Source organism: Bos indicus, chromosome 1, assembly GCF_029378745.1.
Source record: "Bos indicus isolate NIAB-ARS_2022 breed Sahiwal x Tharparkar chromosome 1, NIAB-ARS_B.indTharparkar_mat_pri_1.0, whole genome shotgun sequence".
NCBI lineage: Eukaryota > Metazoa > Chordata > Mammalia > Artiodactyla > Bovidae > Bos > Bos indicus.
The window spans coordinates 75,892,374-75,912,016 of NC_091760.1; the positions used below are offsets into that span (position 1 = coordinate 75,892,374).

Sequence of the window (19,643 nt, forward strand, 5' to 3'; positions counted from 1 at the left end):
TCTTGAAGAATTTTCCACAGTTTATTGTGATCCACACAGTCAAAGGCTTTGGTATTGTCAATAAAGCAGAAATATATGTTTTCCTGCAACTCTCTTGCTTTTTCGATGATCCAGTGGATGTTGGCAATTTGATCTCTGGTTCCTCTGCCTTTTCTAAATCCAGCTTGAACACCTGGAAGTTCATGATTCATGTACTGTTGAAGCCTAGCTGGAGAATTTTGAGTATTACTTTGCTAGCATGTGAGATGGGTGCAGTTGTGCAGTAGTTTGAGCATTCTTTGGCATTGTCTTTCTTTGGGATTGGAATGAAAACTGAAGCTAAAGTTAAAAGCTTTCAATGATTTAAAAAAATATATGTACGTGTTATTTGTTTTAGTTATAGTGGGAACAATCTGTGTAGGATAAAGCTTAATTTATGCTATAAGGTCCTGGATGCTGGAACAAATATAATCATCTATGAAAAAAACAGGGCTTCCCAGGTGACTCAGATGGTAAAGAACATGCCTGCAATGCAGGAGACCCCTGTTCGATTCCTGGGTTGGGAAGATGCATGGGAGAAGGGATATACTTACCCACTTCAGTATTTTGGGGGCTTCTCTGTTGGCTCAGATGTTAAAGAATCCATCTGCAATACGGGAGACCTGCGTTTGATCTCTGAGTCAGGAAGATGCCCTGGAGAAGAGAATGGCTACCATCTCCAGCATTCTTGCCTGGAGAATTCCATGGACAGAGGAGGCTGGCAGGCTGCAGTGCATGGGGTTTTCAAGAGTCTGACATGACTGAGCGACTAAGTGCATACACACACGTGACAAAACATAGAACTAAATGTTTAGTTACATGATTGATTCTATTTTTCTTGCCATAAGAAAAAATTTTAAGAATAATAGTGCATTGTAGTTTTTTTTTTTTAAATTCTGTAAGTGCATTACATCATGCTTTCAGAGCCATCATCTTATTTTCCTTAAAATAACTTACAATTGAAAATATGAAATTCAAAGAAGTTTAATCACCTAAAGTCCCACATCTAATATGTATGTGTCTGGAAGCAAAACCCCAATTTTCCTATTTCAAGTATAAGACTCTTGATTTCTCATTACACTAATAGTGTGGTAATCACAAGGATGTAAATTCTTTGATGCCCAACTTTATATTGAAATGAAAATTGTGAGCATATTGTAAAGGTTGCACTTAGAATGACTGCCCAAGTTGGCTCAGTGTTCTTAAGGCTTTCCTCCCCGTTTCTAGGAGATTGGCTCTGCCCCCACAGAAGTGCCTGCATGAAGCTTTTGCCGTTTTTTTCCCTCCTGAAATGTCCCCGGCCCTGCCACCAGCCAGATATTATCACTGCCTCATTTTTGAATTTTGACTCTGAATCGCCTCTTTAAAATTTTAAATGGGATACTCTACTTGACTTTTTACATCTGATTATGACCTGGAGTGCTCTATCTGGGATCTCCATTTGCCAACTCAGAATTTTAAGGCTCAGTCTGTGCCGCAGGCCTAATTACTGGCTCATGCCCCAGTATTTTAGTCCCTGTCCAATTGGACTTCTGCTTTTCTAGGAGCTGACTTTAAACAGTTGTGAAACTAAACGGAAACCTTGAAGTTCACTATTTATTAAATAAGAGTATGTATGAAAGACAACATTGTAACTATACCAGGTGGGCATGGGTTTAATGATGGCTTGCCTCCAATCAACAGCTTGGTACCTAACGCAGGCTTGGCAAAATAGGAAGGAAGCATTGTGTGGCACTGGAAAAAAGTACTGAACTGGTAGCCAGAGTCCAGGTTCTATCCCAGGGTCTGGATCTGTTGCTAATATCCTACAACTCATAAAACAATTTTTTCACCATCATGGGCTTCCATTACTTTGTTAAATAAAGGCAGAAAATTGAACTATCCCTAAGCAGCTTTCTATCTATCTCCAAATTTTCATATTTCTGTGAATTAAATAGGTATTACATGTATGCTAAGATGTATTTACACACAATTCCTTGCCCCCTATATTTCTCCTAATTCCTGTTATAAGGTCTGAGATCTTATATATAGAACTTATTCATTGAGTTTTGAAGAGTTCCTTAGCATCTAGGGTTCATTAGTATTGAACAAAAGCTTTGGGGTTATTTGGATTTGTTTTTAAAAAATAGAGCTAGTAAAATCTGTAGTGAATATTTAGCTTTTTCTAACTCTTTATAACCTAGTACTAGAAGGAAGCCAGGGCTTTTAATTTATCTTATAAATTTAATTTGAATCACTTTGACTCCCATATTTGACAATTGTTAAACTGTGTCCTAATGATACTGAGACAGAGTCATAAGAGAGCCCATTGTCCAGAGCACAGGACTATAATTTAGGATATTTTGTGTTGCCAGACAAGGAATATACTATAGTTTCATTTTCCCCCCTCACTTTCTCTAGTCACTTCATTGCTCTGATTCTTTCTTTTTTATTTATGATTCTTTCATTTTTCTTTTTTTCTTTTTTAATTATTTATAATTCACCTACCCTAAAATGCATGTTTTTACACTATATTCTTCAATTCTTTTCCACAAAATTGTGCAGTCTAATCCCAGTATACTTTGTGTCTCTCCAAGAAAGCTGTCATTTCCCGTTTACCCATCTCCTCAGCTTTTGGCAGCCATAATCCATGTTTTGTCTCTGTGTTTGCCTGTTCTGCATGTTTCATACACATTGGATCATACAACATGTGACCTATTGAGTCTGGCTTAATGTTTTTGAGATTCATCTGTATTGTCACATGAGTCAGTACCCCATCCTTTTTAAAGGCCAAATAATATTTCATTGTATGGATATATCACATTTGTTTATCTGTTTATCCATTAATAGATGTTTGAATTGTTTCCACATTATGAATCATGCTCCTATGGATATTTGTATACAAGTTCACATATGGACATATATTCATTTCTCACAGGTACATACCTAGAAGTAGAATTACTAGATCACGTGGTAACTGGATGTTTAACCTTGTGTGGAACTACCAAACTATTTCCCAGAGCTGCTGCATTATTTACATTTTTACCAGCAAGGGAGGGATAAGGAATGTAGTTCTTCTAAATCCTCACCAGTACTTTTCATTATGCATCTCTTTTGATATAGCCATCTTAGCAGATATGAAATGGCACCATATAGTCAATTGTTTTTCTGATTCATAAGCCACCAAGTTTACTTACAATACAGTATTCTGTGACATCATATTTTTATTATCAATATAATAATTTTTATTGAAATATTATTGTTATTTTAATGCGTAAAACCACCTTTCCATTTCCTTTCTCATATTTTTTAGTCTCATTTTTTGGGCCTATAATTTTTCAACCATTTAAAATGAACGGAGTCCATTCAATGGTTTCTTTATCACTAAAGACCTTCATCTGTCCACGTAGATGCATCACTGTAGCTCTTTGCAAATGAATCTACAGGATTAGTCTGGAAGAATCACCTCCAAGGACATGGTTTTAACAGCTTTAGTCCTACATATTCCTCAGTAACTTAACCCCATATGGAACTGCATTAAATCACTGCCATCTTTGATTGAAAGAGTTACAAGGAAGAGATTCCTCTAGCACTTAGTGAAGAAAAACAGTGACTGTGGTGAATATGTCATGTAGAGTTCTTGTTTACTTGAAGGACTGTTTACTTGTTTACTACTGAAAAAGATGCAGTCACATTTGCTTTTCTTCTGTTTCTCTTTGAAGGGGAGAAATGTCTTCTTTCCATGAAATTCATGTTGTTCAGTTGGCTTGTTAGAATTTGATTTTATTGTATTGATTGTAAAATCTCATTGTAAGCCCCTAAACAAGACTCAGGTAGAAAAGGTGAACTTGAGAGTCAGAAAAGGTGAACTTGATATTATGAAGCAATAAATACAAGTTCTGGCATGGATGCAGTTATTTTGTTGTTGTTTAACTTTATATTAATCATATAACCTTTTGATGGTCACTAATCAAGTGATAGAGATGAGGTAGAGGACTACTAAGGTTCCTTGTTGAACTAAGTTGCTCATTCTATGTTTCATTAGATATCAAACAATATAATAGTAATATTTTCCTGGATATATTTACCTGAAATCTTGATTAGTAAGTAAAAAAATATTTCAAAGAAGTTAATCGGAAAGTTACTGACATTAAGAAAACAGCTAGTATACTAGTGACTTTATGTTACAAGCTTTGGCTGTTTAACAGATTTATGAATATATAGGGTTCTCCCTTTAAAATCATCTGCTCAAGCCTGCATGTGCTGTGGTTGTGTTATATTTTGATTTCCAGTGTTACATTTTATATGCTAATGGCCACAAAAATGCATAATAACCATTCTCTTAAATTTATAAACATTGTACTGAGGTCTAATTTTGGACTTGAGCACAATCTTGAATGATATTAGTTTAGCCCAAGGAATGATTCAGGCTTGGGCAATTGTGTTCTGTGGAGTAAAAAGGTTTTTTAGAAAGGAAATCTTGTTTCTTGATTTTGTATGATAAATCTTTATAACCAAATGCTAACAGAAATTACATGCAATTATTTCTCATTTTTTTCTGAACAGAGGGCCTATATTTCAGGCTTATTGTTGATGTATTATTAAAAACTTTCTCTCTTTTGTATCTTCTTTTTTATCTTTCTGCAGGATGTTTTCACTCCAGAATGCAAATTTAAGGAATCTGTGTTTGAAAACTACTATGTGATCTATTCTTCCACACTGTACCGTCAGCAAGAATCAGGCCGAGCTTGGTTTTTGGGACTCAATAAGGAAGGTCAGATTATGAAGGGGAACAGAGTGAAGAAAACCAAGCCCTCATCACATTTTGTACCAAAACCTATTGAAGGTATGAGCCGAGCTTCTTTTCTTTAGATCCAGATCTGTGTGTTGATGCCAGTTCTGCTCTTTGTCCTTTCACTCAGGGGAGATTGTTTTTAATGCAGCAGATCAGAACAAAGATTCAGGAAATACAATAGTACTACTTCCTATCAAAAAAAAATCTATTACAAATACTTGGCACTTAGAGAAAAACTACTTGAATACAGAGGCTAGAATTTCTTGAAAGTAGAAAAATAGTAGCAGTGACCATTTGGAATATAATTTCTTTCTTTAATGAACTCAGTGATTTAATTTCTCAGGCTACACTCTTGAAAAACCAATAATACTATTATAGTGCTTTAAAGTTTTATCAAGGCTTTTAGAAATATATTTGTATCCTAATTGCTACATTATTATGAACAAACTTCACGATCTGATGTATTCAGTTTTCTTTGTATTTTTTCAAGAAAGAAAATATCTGTTTACTGTGATAATAAATATTATAGTTTTTAAATTTTATCTTTCCCCACTGAGCCTATGCCTTCCTCTCCCTTGATCATATAATATGGTGCCCATTTATTTCAGTTGATGAGTGAACTAAGTAATTTAATGCTGAGGAAACCCGTTTTTGGCAACTCATTCCCTAAGAAGGACAAACACATACCATTGGGGTAACAGCACATGTACTATATTCAGTCAAGCTTTTTAATACAGACTGAAAAAGCAGCAGTAGTCTAGATATTTACCAACACACACTCTTCTCTAGAAGTCACATTATAATCACTTAAAACATCAGTTCATTTTCCTTGTCTGAAGAAATGAGAAAATTGCTATTTTGTGATTTATTTGCAAAGAGCAAATAGTGCATTGCTATTCTGTGATTTAGCCAGGCTTGCTGTCCCATATCTAGAAGGGACAGTGTAGGGACACAGTGCCTTCTATAGATCCCAAAGGACTGTAACTGTCAGCAAACACTTGGTAAATCAATACTATGTTCAAAGCACTGGGGGGAAATGTGACATTCAAAGCTTCTAGACCTTCTCAAACCTCCCATCACACACTGTGCTTTTAACCACACAAAACAGAACTTTCTTCTGTTCTACATTTTTTTTCTGTTTGTAATATGTTTTTACTATTTTGGGCTTTATGTAGTTATTTTGCCTTTCTCTCTCACAAAATTCTATTCATGTGCCTGGGAAATGCCTGTCAGACCTTGTAAAAAATTAATTCAAGGAGTCAGTACTTCTATGGAGGGCCTCCCTGACTTCCTTCAAGTAGAATTGAACACTCTGTTACCTTATTATTGTATCTTGTTCTCTCTGCTAGAAATTATCACATTGTATTAAATCTGTCTCTGTCTCTTCTTATCCATGATTAGATTACTTTGTTTACGTTTTATTTCTTTTTCTTTATTAGAGTATAATTGCCTTACAATGTTGTGTTCCTTTCTGCTGTACAAGGAAGTGAATCAGTTCCCTCTTGCAACTCCCTTCTATACCCACCCACCATCTCACCCTTCCAGATCATCACAGAACATGGAGTTGAGCTCCCTTTGCTATATAGCAGCTTCCTGCTAGCTCTCTATTTTACACATGGTAGTGTATATATGTCAATCCTAATTTCCCAGTTTGTCCCTTCCCCTTTTCTTCCTGTGTCCACACATCCGTTCTCTACATCTGCATCTCTATTCCTGAAAATGGGTTCATCTGAACCATTGTTCTAGATTCCACGTATATGCATTAATATACAATATTTGTGTTTCTCTTTCTGACTTCACTCTGTATGACAAACTCTAGGTCCATCTACATCTCTACAAATGACCCAATTTTGATCCTTTTATATGGATGAGTAATATTCCATTGCATATATGTACCACATCTTTATCCATTCATCTGTTGTTGGGCCTTTAGATTGTTTCCATGTTTTGACTATTGTAAATAGTGACATACTGAACAATGGGGTACATGCATCATTTTGAATTGTGGTTTTCCTAGGGTATATGCCCCGTAGTGGGATTGCTGGATCATATGGCTTACTCCTGGGAAGGAAAGCTATGACAAATCTAGACAGCATATTAAAAAACAGAGACATCACTTTGCTGACAAAGGTCCATACAGTCAAAGTTACGGTTTTTCCAGTAGTCATGTATGGATGTGAGAGTTGGATCATAAACAAGGCTAAGCAGAGAAGAACTGATGCTTTCAAGCTGTGGTGTTGGAGAAGACTCTTGAGAGTTTCTTGGAGATCAAACCAGCCAATCCTAAAGGAATCAACCCTGAATATTCATTGGAAGGACTGATGCTAAAGCTGAAGCTCCTGTCCTTTGGCCCCCTGATGGGAAGAGCTGGTTCACTGGAGAAGACCCTGACGCTGGGAAAGACTGAAGGCAAAAGCAGAAGAGGGCAGCAGAGCATGAGATGGTTAAGTAGTATCACTGACTCAATGGAAATGAATCTGAGCAAACTCCAGGAGATGGCAAGGATAGGGAAGCCTGATGTGCTGCAGTCTATGGGGTTGCAGAGTCAGACATGACTTAGTGACTGAACAACAATAATAATGGCAGTTCTATTTTTAGCTTTTTAAGGAACCTCTATACTGTTTTCCACAATTGCTATACAGATGTTTTATTTTTCTCATATATCCTTGTATCTTGTACAATATCTGATGTATTGTAGAGAGATATTCAATAATTACTGTCAATTGGATAAGTGAACAAGTAAATGAACAGATGAATGCATAGATAAATACAAAGACAAGGAAGAACTATATGCTCCAGAAAACTTTTTCATATTTTTGGAGGTACTAAGTATTGTTACTAATGACAGTAATTTAATATAAAAATGATATATTACATGTTGCCAGAAATGATATTGAGATTTATAGAAAGAGACAGCACTTCCAGCAAAGGGAAGACATTGGAAAGTTGTTATTTTAACACATCTTCAAGGCTAGGACAGGTTCAGAACATTTGAGACAGGAGGTAGGGATTAGGCAGACAAAACCACTCCAGGTGCAGTATGAGTAAACTATTAAAACTATTGAACCGTTTTTATTTGTACATTTAAGTTGATTTTCTTGTTGTAATAAAAGTAGTGCATGCTCATTAACAATTTTGGAAAATTCATGAAAGCATAAAAGTAAAAAAGTCCATGTGTTTTATTTATTCCTTTTATAAATAATGCATTTCATACCCTGCCCTCCCCCCAAATTAAATACCTGTAACCAACCCTCCTAATCATGACTTCTGTCTGCACTGTAGCTAGAGAAGCCTTTTCTTGGGTATGAATGACCATGTACAAATTTATAACAGGAATGTATACTATTACCATGTTCTGAGTTTGAGAGCTGCCTTAATTCTTCACATTTGCTGCATTTCAGTACAAATGTGGAAAAGACAACCAAGCATTCCTTCTTGTAAATGTTAGTATTAAATTCAGTTGTGTACAACACAAAACCCATGTTCAGAGCAGCTTAATTAAACAAAGTGTTATTGTCTCACAAGCCAAATATACAAACCTGCTGTCCAGGACTGGTTCTATGGCTCTGCAATTGTTAGGGACCAGCCCCTTTCCCTTCACAGCTTCACCTTCCATCCTGTGTTTAGAAGATAGGCAGTGTTAATAACGGGTTGCAAGAGCATCTATTCAGACAGATGGATGGACTTGATATTTAAACCCATTACCATGTACATTGCACATCAACCTGTACTTACCCTCCCCTGGAATTTTAGACAACAGCACAGGCTTCACCATTCCTAGTTTTGCCCTTTCAAAGCATTGTTCACACCACAGATAAGTAGCTTCCCTAGATTTAAATTGTCTGATGGTGACCTCCCCCTTTAGCTTCAAATATAGAAGCCAAATACTTTCTGACAAAGAATTAGAGACAATCTCCTCCTTTTCTCCTCCCTCCTCCTTCAAAGAGCTCATTGCTCAGCTCCTGCAGGTGGTTGGATATTCAGAATCGAATTTCTTCCTCCTGAAAAGAATGTGAGTGCTTTCCAAGAGTTAAGGTTCAAGAACTTAATTCTTGACTGAGAAATATATTTCTTTTTTTTTTTTTTTTGAGAAATATATTTCTAAAGTGAAATTAGTAAATATCAGTTGAAAGCCACTGCTACAGAAATAATAAATTTGAACTAAAAGAACATTTACCATTTTCTACCAATTTATTTTCCAGTGGGGAGATAAGACTAACACAGCTTGTACATACCTTTACTCACACACCTTTAGAACAGTTACAGTTATCCATTCTGCCTGTTAGAACTGTTGCTTTAAACTAATAGAATCTGGATAAAGTTCCAGCAGTATAATGTAGATCATATTTTCCCAAGCATTAGTATCAGAACCACCTGGAGTGGTTTTAAAAGCTACCAATTCTTAGGCCAAATCTCCCAAGTATTCAGATTTTATACTCTAAGTAATTTTGATAGCAACTAGGTTTGAGATTTGGTGTTCTAAACTGACCTTGGTGTTTCTATGCTCACTTTGATCCTATCTGGCCATAGGAAATATTTAAATATATTCAAATTATTATGATCTATATATTTTAAAAGTCTAATCTAATATGGCATCTGGTCCCATCACTTCATGGCAAATGGGAGAGAAAGTGGAAGCAGTGACAGATTTTATTTTCTTAGGCACCAAAATAACTGCAGATAGTGACTGCAGCCATGAAGTTAAAAGATGTTTGCTCCTTGAAAGGAAGGCTATGACAAAACTAGACAGCTTATTAAAAAGCAGAGACATCACTTTGCCAACAAAGGTCTGTATAGTCAAAGCTATGGTTTTTCCAGTAGTCATGTATGGATGTAAGAGTTTGACTGTAAAGAAGACTGAGCACCAAAGAATTGATGTTTTCAAATTGTAGTGCTAGAGAAGACTCTTGAGAGTCCTTTAGACTGCAAGGAGATCAAACCAGTAAATCTTAAGGGAAATCAACCCTGAATATTCATTGGAATGACTGATACTGAAGCTGAAGCTCCAATACTTTGGGCACCTGATGCAAAGAGCCAACTCATTGGAAGAGACCCTGATGCTGGGAAAGACTGAAGGAAAAAGGAGAAAGGGGTGGCAGAAGATGAGATGGTTGGATGGCATCACCAACCCAATTTGAGTAAATTATTTGAGATAGTGGAATCTCAAAGAGTTGGACACAACTTAGAAACTAAACAACAACAACAAATCTAATATAGAGTAAATTCTCATTCTGACACCTTGGAATTAAATGTATTAAACATTTTACATGGTTAGCTTTCCTACTGCTATTAGGATGGTTGTACATTAGTGCTAGGTTAAATTACTAAATGGACTTAATAGAGGTAATACCAAATATTATACCAAATTGATCACTAAGAAATTAACTTGATAGTAATCAATTAGACTTCAGGCTATACTACAAAGCTACAGTCATCAAGACAGTATGGTACTGGCACAAAGACAGAAATATAGATCAATGGAACAAAATAAACCACAGAGATAAATCCACACATCTATGGACACCTTATCTTTTACAAAGGAGGCAAGAATATACAATGGAGAAAAGACAATCTCTTTAACAAGTGGTCAACCACGTGTAAAAGAATTAAACTGGAACACTTTCTAACGCCATACATAAAAATAAACTCAAAACGGTTTAAAGATCTAAACGTAAGACCAGAAACCATAAAACTCCTAGAGGAAAACATAGGCAAAACACCCTCCGACATAAACCACAGCAGGATCCCCTATGACCCACCTCCCAGAGTAATGGAAATAAATGCAAAAATAAACAAATGGGACCTAATTAAACTTAAAAGCTTTTGCACAACGAAGGAAACTATAAGCAAGGTAAAAAGACAGCCTTCAGAATGGGAGAAAATAATAGCAAAAGAAGCAACTGACAAAGAATTAATCTCAAAAATGTACAAGCAACTCCTGCAGCTCAATTCCAGAAAAGTAAATGACCTAATCAAAAAATGGGCCAGAGAACTAAACAGACAGTTCTCCAAAGAAGACATACAGAGGGCGGGCTAACAAACACATGAAAAGATGCTCAGCATCACTCATTATCAGAGAAATGCAAATCAAAACCACAGTGAGGTACCATCTCACACTGATCAGAATGGCTGCTATCCAAAAGTCTACACACAATAAATGCTGGAGAGGGTGTGGAGAAAAGGGAACCCTCTTATACTGTTGGTGGGAATGCAAACTGGTACGGCCACTATGAGAACTGTGTGGAGATTCCTTTAAAAATTTGGAAATAGAACTGCTATATGACCCAGCAATCCCACTGCTGGGCATGTACACTGAGGGAACCAGAATTGAAAGATACACATGTACCCCAATGTTCATCGCAGCACTGTTTATAATAGCCAGGACATGGAAGCAACCTAGATGTCTGTCAGCAGACAAATGGATAAGAAAGCTGTAGTACATATACATAATGGAGTATTACTCAGCCATTAAAAAGAATACATTTGAATCAGTTCTAATGAGGTGGATGAAACTGGAGCCTATTATATAGAGTGAAGTAAGCCAGAAAGAAAAACACCAATACAGTATACTAATGCATACATAAGGAATTTAGAAAGATGGTAACAATAACCCTGTATGTGAGACAGCAAAAGAGACACAGATGTATAGAACAGTCTTTTGGACTCTGTGGGAGAAGGCGAGGGTGGGATGATTTGAGAGAATAGCATTGAAACATGTATTTATCATATGTGCAACAGATTGCCAGTCCAGGTTTGATGCATGAGACAGAGTGCTCAGGGCCAGAGCACTGGAATGACCCAGAGGGATGGGATGGGGAGGGAGGTGGGAGGGGGATGGGGGACACATGTACACTCATGGCTGATTCATGTCAATGTATGGAAAAACCACTACAATATTGTAAAGTAATTAGCCTTCAATAAAATAAATAAATTTAAAAGAAAAGATTGAAATATTAGAAGAAAATAGACTCTGCCACTAATAAATCCAGATAAATGTCTTAAAAAAGCTCTTACCACTGATTTACTAAGTAATTTTGAGAAAACAATTTATTACTTCAAAGTAAGTTATCTCTGGAAATGTGGTTGATTATAAATTCCATCTATTTCACCGAAATAGTATGAAGATTAGACACTGTAAGAAGGTTAGATTTCTCAAATCTGTCAGATCAATGCAAAGTGCCTTTTCCATTTTCCCTTGGAAATTGGACATTGTGTTACTGTGTTAGGTACTGGAGAAAGGCTGTCAGGCATGGTATTGAATAAAGTATTAGAGACAATGAAAATTGAATTTGGAGGGAAAATAATCTATTCAAAAACTATGTACTAAGACACCAAAGAAGTGAATAAATCAGGAGTCATGACTTTGTAAAGCTACTATCGAGAAGATAACTAATGGCAAATTATTTGATGTTTTTATTTCAGTTAACTTGAAAGAAAACTAGATGGCTTGTTTTTTCCAAAATCATCTTTTGGACCCAACAATACTAAAAGACAAAAAACAGATGTAGTAAAAATGTACCTTTTATGCTCCTGATTGTTTCCATTACAGAAAATATAATAGCAGCCTTTCTCTCTCTCTCTCTCTCCATCTTTTGAGTGTGGGATCTCTGCCAGCCTGTGACAACTTATTCCCCCTAACCAGTGTAACTCATTCAAAGCAGCTTTTTTTCTGGTTTTGAATTTGATCTTCAATAAAGCCCTCCTACTCTCTGTGACACATTCTTCTTCCATCTCTCTCTCTCTCTCTCTCATGCACACAAATACTGCTTCTGATGTCTTTCTAAATGAAGGTACAGATCTTTTTGTTCATGATGTCTCCTAACTCTTTATAATAAATATTTACAGCACACTGGGTGCATCCCTTTGGCAATGCATTGCTTCTGAACCAGCACTTAAAGTTCTTCTACAGTTCCAAAGGGATTCTATGTGACATTAATTAAGGTGTGAAATTGCTTCCTGTTAATTGCCCACACTCTTCCATGATCTGCTATTAAGACAATTAAGTTTCTTTAATGGTACACTAACTAACAGAGCAATCTAACCTTTCCACTTCTTGGAAATTACAGAGCGCCAAGGAAAATTTGATTAAATTGGTAGTAATAAAAAGATTAGTCATATTTCATTCCTCTTTGATGGAAACTGATATAACATGGGGGTTCTTTATCAAGTGTCATTTATGAGTTTTATTAGAAATTGGAATTATCTTGCCTCCATTTGGAAAACAGAATCCATCAGCAACAATTACAGTTGCCTTCCTCTCAAGTTTCTCAACTCTTCAGTCCAAAGAAATACTATCGAGGATTTACACCTAGTTCTTCCATAATTATCAAAACTTTCAACTTTTTAATGATTTATAAGAATCCAGTAGTAATATAAAAGTAATAATCAGTAGCAGTTGTACTATATACTGTGTACAAATTTACTATTTGCTAAGTACAAATTTTAAAACATTTGAAAGATTTTTTGTTATTTTCAACATTCCTCCTAACAGAAGTATCATTTGCTAGTCAGTGACACTTTGGGAGGAAACATTAAGATTAAGAATATTATCCCAATTTTAAACACAAGGAAACTGAGTTTAAGAGCGATTACATAGCTCACCCAGGTCCATATAGCTGTTGCTGCTGCTGCTAAGTCACTTCAGTCGTGTCCAACTCTGTGCAAACCCATAGATGGCAGCCCACCAGGCTCCCCCGTCCTTGGGATTCTCCAGGCAAGAACACTGGAGTGGGTTGCCATTTCCTTCTCCAGTGCATAAAAGTGAAAAGTGAAAGTGAAGTCACTCAGTTGTGAAAGACCCTTAGCGACCCCATGGACTGCAGCCTACCTGGTTCTTCCGTCCATGGGAGTTTCCAGGCAAGAGTACTGGAGTGGGGTGCCGTTTCCTTTTCCGGGTCCATATAACTAGAAAGAGGCAAAACTGAGCCACCAGGGAAGTCAAGATTAGAGTTGTTATCTCTACCAAATACTGGTAGAGCAGGCAGCAAGCTGTTGAATGAGGACTGACCATACATTCAATAGTGACTTGACAGGATTGATTTCAGAGGAGCTGTGGGAATGTCTAATTGGAGTTGATAGAAGTTATAACAAGAGTTAAAGGAAAGAAGAAAGTAATATTAAATGACTCTTCTGAGGCGTCTTGTTATAAAAGGAAAATAGAGAAATGGAGTACAAGGTGGAGAGAAACATGGTGGCTATGTGTTGGGGTTTGTTTGTTTAAAGCTGTTTAGCATATTTATAGACTGATGGGGGAGAAGGGAAATTGGTCTTATAGGAGAGAGAGTCACTGAGTAACACTGACCAGAGGGGATGGGATCAAGTACACAAGTGGCAAAGTTAGGACTGGATTTAAATAGAAACAGGAAGAGTTCAAGCACTTTTAACAAGCAGGAAGCCAGGATATGCACAGATGTGTGCAGGTTGTTATAACTTTTGTGGTGGAAATATGAACGCTTTCTCTTCTGTATTTATTTTCCAAGTGAATTCAGAGTGTGGTTACTGACAAAAGGGAAGGAAAGAGGGAGAGATAAATGGAGAAGGAGAAAAAGAGAAAAGAAAAGGAAAGAAAGCAAGCCTATTTCCTCAGTCTAAGGAGGGTATGAGGCAGTTTTCAGAGTTTGAGGAGGAAGGAGAGATATGGAATAGTCACTTAGGAAGACGGGGAGAGGGAATTGGCTAGAGAAATGGAGGAGGATTCCACGAAGTACTCAGCACCCCCATGAGGTTTGGGGTCAAGATTTTTTTTTAAATATTTATTTATTTGGCTACACTGGATCTTATTGTGGCATGTGGGATCTTTAGTTGTGGCATGTGGGACTTTTAAGTAACATGCAGGATCTAGTTCCCTGACCAGGGATCGAACCCCAGCCCCCTACACTGGAAGCCCAGATTCTTAGTCATTGGACCACCAGAGAAGTCCCTAGGATCAAGATTTTGACTGAGACCAAGCAACTAAGTTTTTTCTCCAAACTCATTAAGCTGTTTGACTATAAGCTTAGAGCAGGAACTCTGGAGCTAATCACACATGATTCTGTTTATGTCCTTGAATGACCTTAAACAAACTACCTTTTCTGCTCTTCAGTTTCCTTAACTGAGAAAGGGATCGATTAAACTGTCTGTTAAGGTCATTTAAAATAATCTTACTGTATATAAAGTGCAGATACCGAGTAAGTGTTCAATTAATATTAGCTTAGACTCAGCAGTAAAGAATCCCCCTGCCAATACAGAAGACACAGGAGATGCAGGTTCTACCCCTGGGTCAGGAAGATCCCTTCTTGCCTGGGAAATCCCATGGGCAAGAAGAGCCTGGTGGGCTATAGTCCCTATGGTCACAAAGAGTCAGACATGACTTACTGACTAAAACAGCAAATGGTTAAGAGGACAGCAGTTTCTTAGAGGAATACCCCTTGGATTGTACCTGGAACCTGGCTTATTATAGTTTGATTTATAAATAATAGCAACCCCTGGGATTTAACTTTTAAGAAAGACATTATTTTAGTTTGTTTTTCAAGAGAAATGTATGATAACTAAAATAAAACCAACTATTGAATGTTAAATGTTTCAAACAGGGAATCTGAGCTATTATAATGGCAAGAGACACCTGCTGGTTCTGATAACTGCATTTACAGCAGAGGTACAAGTGAAAGAATATAACAGAAAAATACTAAGTGGAAAGTCAATCCTGGAAAGACCCGTACCTAAACCTACAAAGAGAAGATGAAGTGATACATGTTTCGTCTTTTTCTTTTCTAATGGCACAATCTTGCATTTAAAAATAAAGCAAAATTTAAATAGAACAAATACCATATGTTACCATAAGGTTGGTAGCTTATGGTCTTGTTATGACCAAGTGTAGAATTTTAATTGATAACAGGACTGCAGGACTTTCTATAGAAGTACGGGCACGATCTCTCAGGAAGCTGTGAGAATGATAGCCTTCCCTACACCAAGTCACTTAGTTATGAGTGTCAATCATGCAAATGTGTCCTCTTTACAATGAAGGGGTGAACTAAGGGTTCCTAATGGATGCCATGTCTTAAAACAATATGTAACGTGAGTTATGTTATTAGAAACCCTCACTTGTCCCTGTGTCTGCAAATAAGGAAGAGTATTCGCTCATGAAATCTCTGCCTCATTTTTATTCTGAAACCTGGGATAAACCCCTCTGCTTCGATGTGCTGTAAATCAAGAAAAGTCAAAACATGAGTAAAACGAAACTTTCAGAAGAAGAGAAGGAGGAAGAGCAAGGGTTGGGGAGGGAGAAGGGAAAGAAGAAGAAGAAATTTAAACATATATGAGAAAAGAGGAAAAACAGAAAACTGATTTGAAGAAAGAGTTCTAAAGAGCCATACAGAAATACTTCCCTTTTCAAAGCATTATCTCCTTTTACCATTTATCCAGAACTAGGGCTTCCCTGGTGGCTCAGCAGTAAATCTGCCTGCCAATGCAGGAAATGTAGGTTCAATCCCTGGGTCAGGAAGATCCCCTGGAGAAGGAAATAGCAACCCACTCTAGTATTCTTGCCTGGGAAATTCCATGGACAGAAGAGTCTGGTAGGCTACAGTGCATGGGGTCACAAAGAATTGAATATGGCTTAGCAACTAAAACAAAAGCAACGACATTATGATATCACATGTGTTAGAGGAACCATAATACTTATCTCAAAAACATTATGTGGGGTGAAAAAAGAGCAAGTGTATTTTATCACACTGGAAAAAGAGCAAGAAATATGATCAAGACAACCTAGAAGAGCCATGTGACGGAGAAGTAACGTTGTTAATCAGCCAGGTATTATATTAGGATACTAAGCATTCTTGAAATTTGGATATTGAAACTTGTAAAAATAGTATGAAGTTAAATTGGGAAGTAACACCAAAGAAATCAATTCTGTAACAACAGGTGGCCATTAAATCATGCCCACTAAAAATAAAGCCTGTATCACAAATGAAGCCCATAGGATTCTGAATGATACATGATTAGACAGTAACATCCCAAGTTTCCCGTAGAGAATTTGTTTCCAGTTGTTAAATCTTAAGGTAGCACTGAGTCTGAGTTTCTGTGAAACAGATTTGGGGAGCTGGGAAAACAAGAAAGATAGTAAGTTAGATTTTTTGTTTTATTCACTTTATTCTCAATTTAGAAATTACTCCTTATCAAAATAACTAGAATATCAAGCTTTGCTGTTATAGCTGTAGTGGATAGAATATATAAAGCAGAGCACTGTGGAAGAAAATATTCAAGGCCAGATAGATTTTTAAAAATTCTAAGCCCTACACTAATAAATATGTTTTCTAATGAAATAATATCTTGTTGTAATAGAAAGTGATGGAAAATCCTTTGAACTACTGCAAATTAAAATCAGGAATCAATTATTGGGATGAAAAAACTTGACTTACATGGGACAGGAGAATTTGAGAAGCACAGTTTAGGAGCTGTAGAATTTATGTAACTCTTGAAGATCAGCTTCTAGATGGTTCCCTAGAAATGTTTCTTAAAGATTTTTCACAATTGCTTAGTAATAGATAATTGAAAAATTAATACCAGAACTTAAAATTCTAGTACCAATAGCTATAAAAAATTGTGATTAATTTTTAGTGTACAGTCAAATATATAGGATTCTCATATGTAGAACTAGTAATTCTTGATTTATCACTTACTGTTTATTCTTCTTAAGCTTCCCACAAAACAAAAGGATAGCCCTTGTCAGTATGTTAGTTAGCTTAACCAATTGAATATGGCTTAGCAACTAAATTACAGTTAAAATTTGTAATTTTAACTTTGAATTACAGTTAAAATTATGGAACTTAAAATATGTTAGATGTCAAATATAGTTATCACTCAGTATTTGCAGCTCATTCCAGGAATCCTTCTGATACTGAAATCTATAGATCTTCAAGTCCCTTCTATGAAATAGCATAGTATTTGCATATATATACTACACACATTGGAGGAGGCAATGGCACCCCACTCCAGTACTCTTGCCTGGAAAATCCCATGGACAGAGGAGCCTGGTAGGCTGCAGTCCATGGCATCACTAAGAGTCAGGCACGACTGAGCGACTTCACTTTCACTTTTCACTTTCATGCACTGGAGAAGGAAATGGCAACCCACTCCAGTGTTCTTGCTTGGAGAATCCCGGGGATGGGGGAGCCTGGTAGGAGGCCGTCTATGGGGTTGCACAGAGTTGGACACGACTGAAGCGACTTAGCAGCAGCAACTACATATGTACTCCTGGATACTTTAAATCATCTCTAGATCGTTTATAGTACCTAATACAATGTAAACACTGTGTAAATGGTTGCTAGATCAGGACAAATTCAAGTTTTGTTTTTTGGAACTTTCTGGAATTTCTAATTGAGTATTTTCCAATCCTTCTGAGGATGTAGAATCCATGGATACAGAGAGCCAACTATATACATTAGATACACAGCTGGTCTCATACGTAATAGTGCCTCAGCTAGGTTTGTTCCTAAGAAATTAAGATGGTGTTTGCAAGGCATCAGAACAACTCATAAAAGTTTGAAATGTTGCCAGCCATTTCTTATGGAATCTATGTAGTAAGATTCAATTTGACTGATTCTTCTTAACTATCCTGCCTGGCTGTATTCATGTCATATAAGCATAGTTGGACATTTTTATAGATAAGGAGATTGAATAGATTTTTCCCTATACACTCAACTTGATGGGCATATTATTAGCTGTTTGTTCACTATCAAATTAAGGCTGATATATACCACAATCCAGGTTTAAATCCTCTCTCCTGGACTTCAGAAGGTCTGACTCAAGTTGGCTTGGTCACTCTCATCCCTCACCACCTCAGTTTTACCTGATGCTTCAACAGTCACTGTTCCTCTTAGACAACCTGCACTTCATCCCTTCATTCTTTTTTTTTATCTTTGGATGCACTGGGCCTTCGTGGCTGTGCGCAGGCTTTCTCTAGTGCGGTGAGTGGGGGCTACTCTCCAGCTGCGGCGAGCAGGCTTCTCACTGTGGTGCTTTGTCTTGTGGAGCACGGGCTCTAAGGCACCGGGTCCATAGTTGTCGTGCACTGGCTTAGTTGCCCTGTGGCATGTGGAATCTTTCCAGACCAGGGATCGAACTCGTGTACCCTGAATTGGCAGGCAGATTCTTAACCACTGGCAGTCCCATCCCTTCATTCTTATTTATTAGCCCATCTACTTCGCTAAACCCTTTGCCTCCTTCAAGACTAAATCAACATTAAAGAGCTATTTTATATACTCATTCCCATTCAGCTCTGCTATGGCCCTTTCCTCTCTGTGATCTGTGTGCATGTCTATGCTCTCTTTCTTAGCCTTGAACTCCTTGAAGACAGGAATTAGATCATTTCTTGCAGTTGCCACAGAGCACCTGGTACGAAGCAGTTTGTTTCTGCTCATAGAATAAATGAACAAATTAATACTGAAACAAATTCCTCTTTGGATATCAGTCAGCAAAAGAGTAATTGGAATTTGAGGAGAGGAAAAAAGAAAATAATGTAATAGAATCCAAATGATGCAATATTAGTTAAGCCAAATTAAAAGGGTCAGTAAATGCTTTGTGAACCAGGTCATTCCACCAAAGAAATCCAATATACGCTGTCTCTTCTAAGTGTGCATATGGAGGTCAGGTCAATCAGGTCAGGAAGTTTTCTCAGTTCCCCTCCCCATCATATAGTAATTGGTAGCTTTGAGATTAATCCTGCATGTGTACTAAGTCATGCCCAACTCTTTGCAAGCATATGGACTGTAGTCTGCCAGGCTCCTCTGTCCATGGGATTTCCCAGGCAAGAATACTGGAGTGGGTTGCCATTTCCTACTCCAGGGGATCTTCCCAACCCAGGAATCAAACCCCA

At 37.1% G+C, this 19,643-nt stretch overlaps 1 protein-coding gene across 5 annotated transcripts in view; it reads left to right on the forward strand.

Annotated features, from left to right (window-relative positions):
* Window positions 1–19,643, forward strand: part of FGF12 (fibroblast growth factor 12) — a 615,850-nt gene that overhangs the window by 582,787 nt on the left and 13,420 nt on the right. For all 5 annotated transcript variants that reach the window (XM_019958105.2, XM_019958099.2, XM_070789979.1 and 2 more), the window contains one exon: window positions 4,645–4,843. In XM_019958105.2, the coding sequence (XP_019813664.1) occupies window positions 4,645–4,843 (199 nt within the window). The remainder of the gene's footprint in view (window positions 1–4,644; window positions 4,844–19,643) is intronic.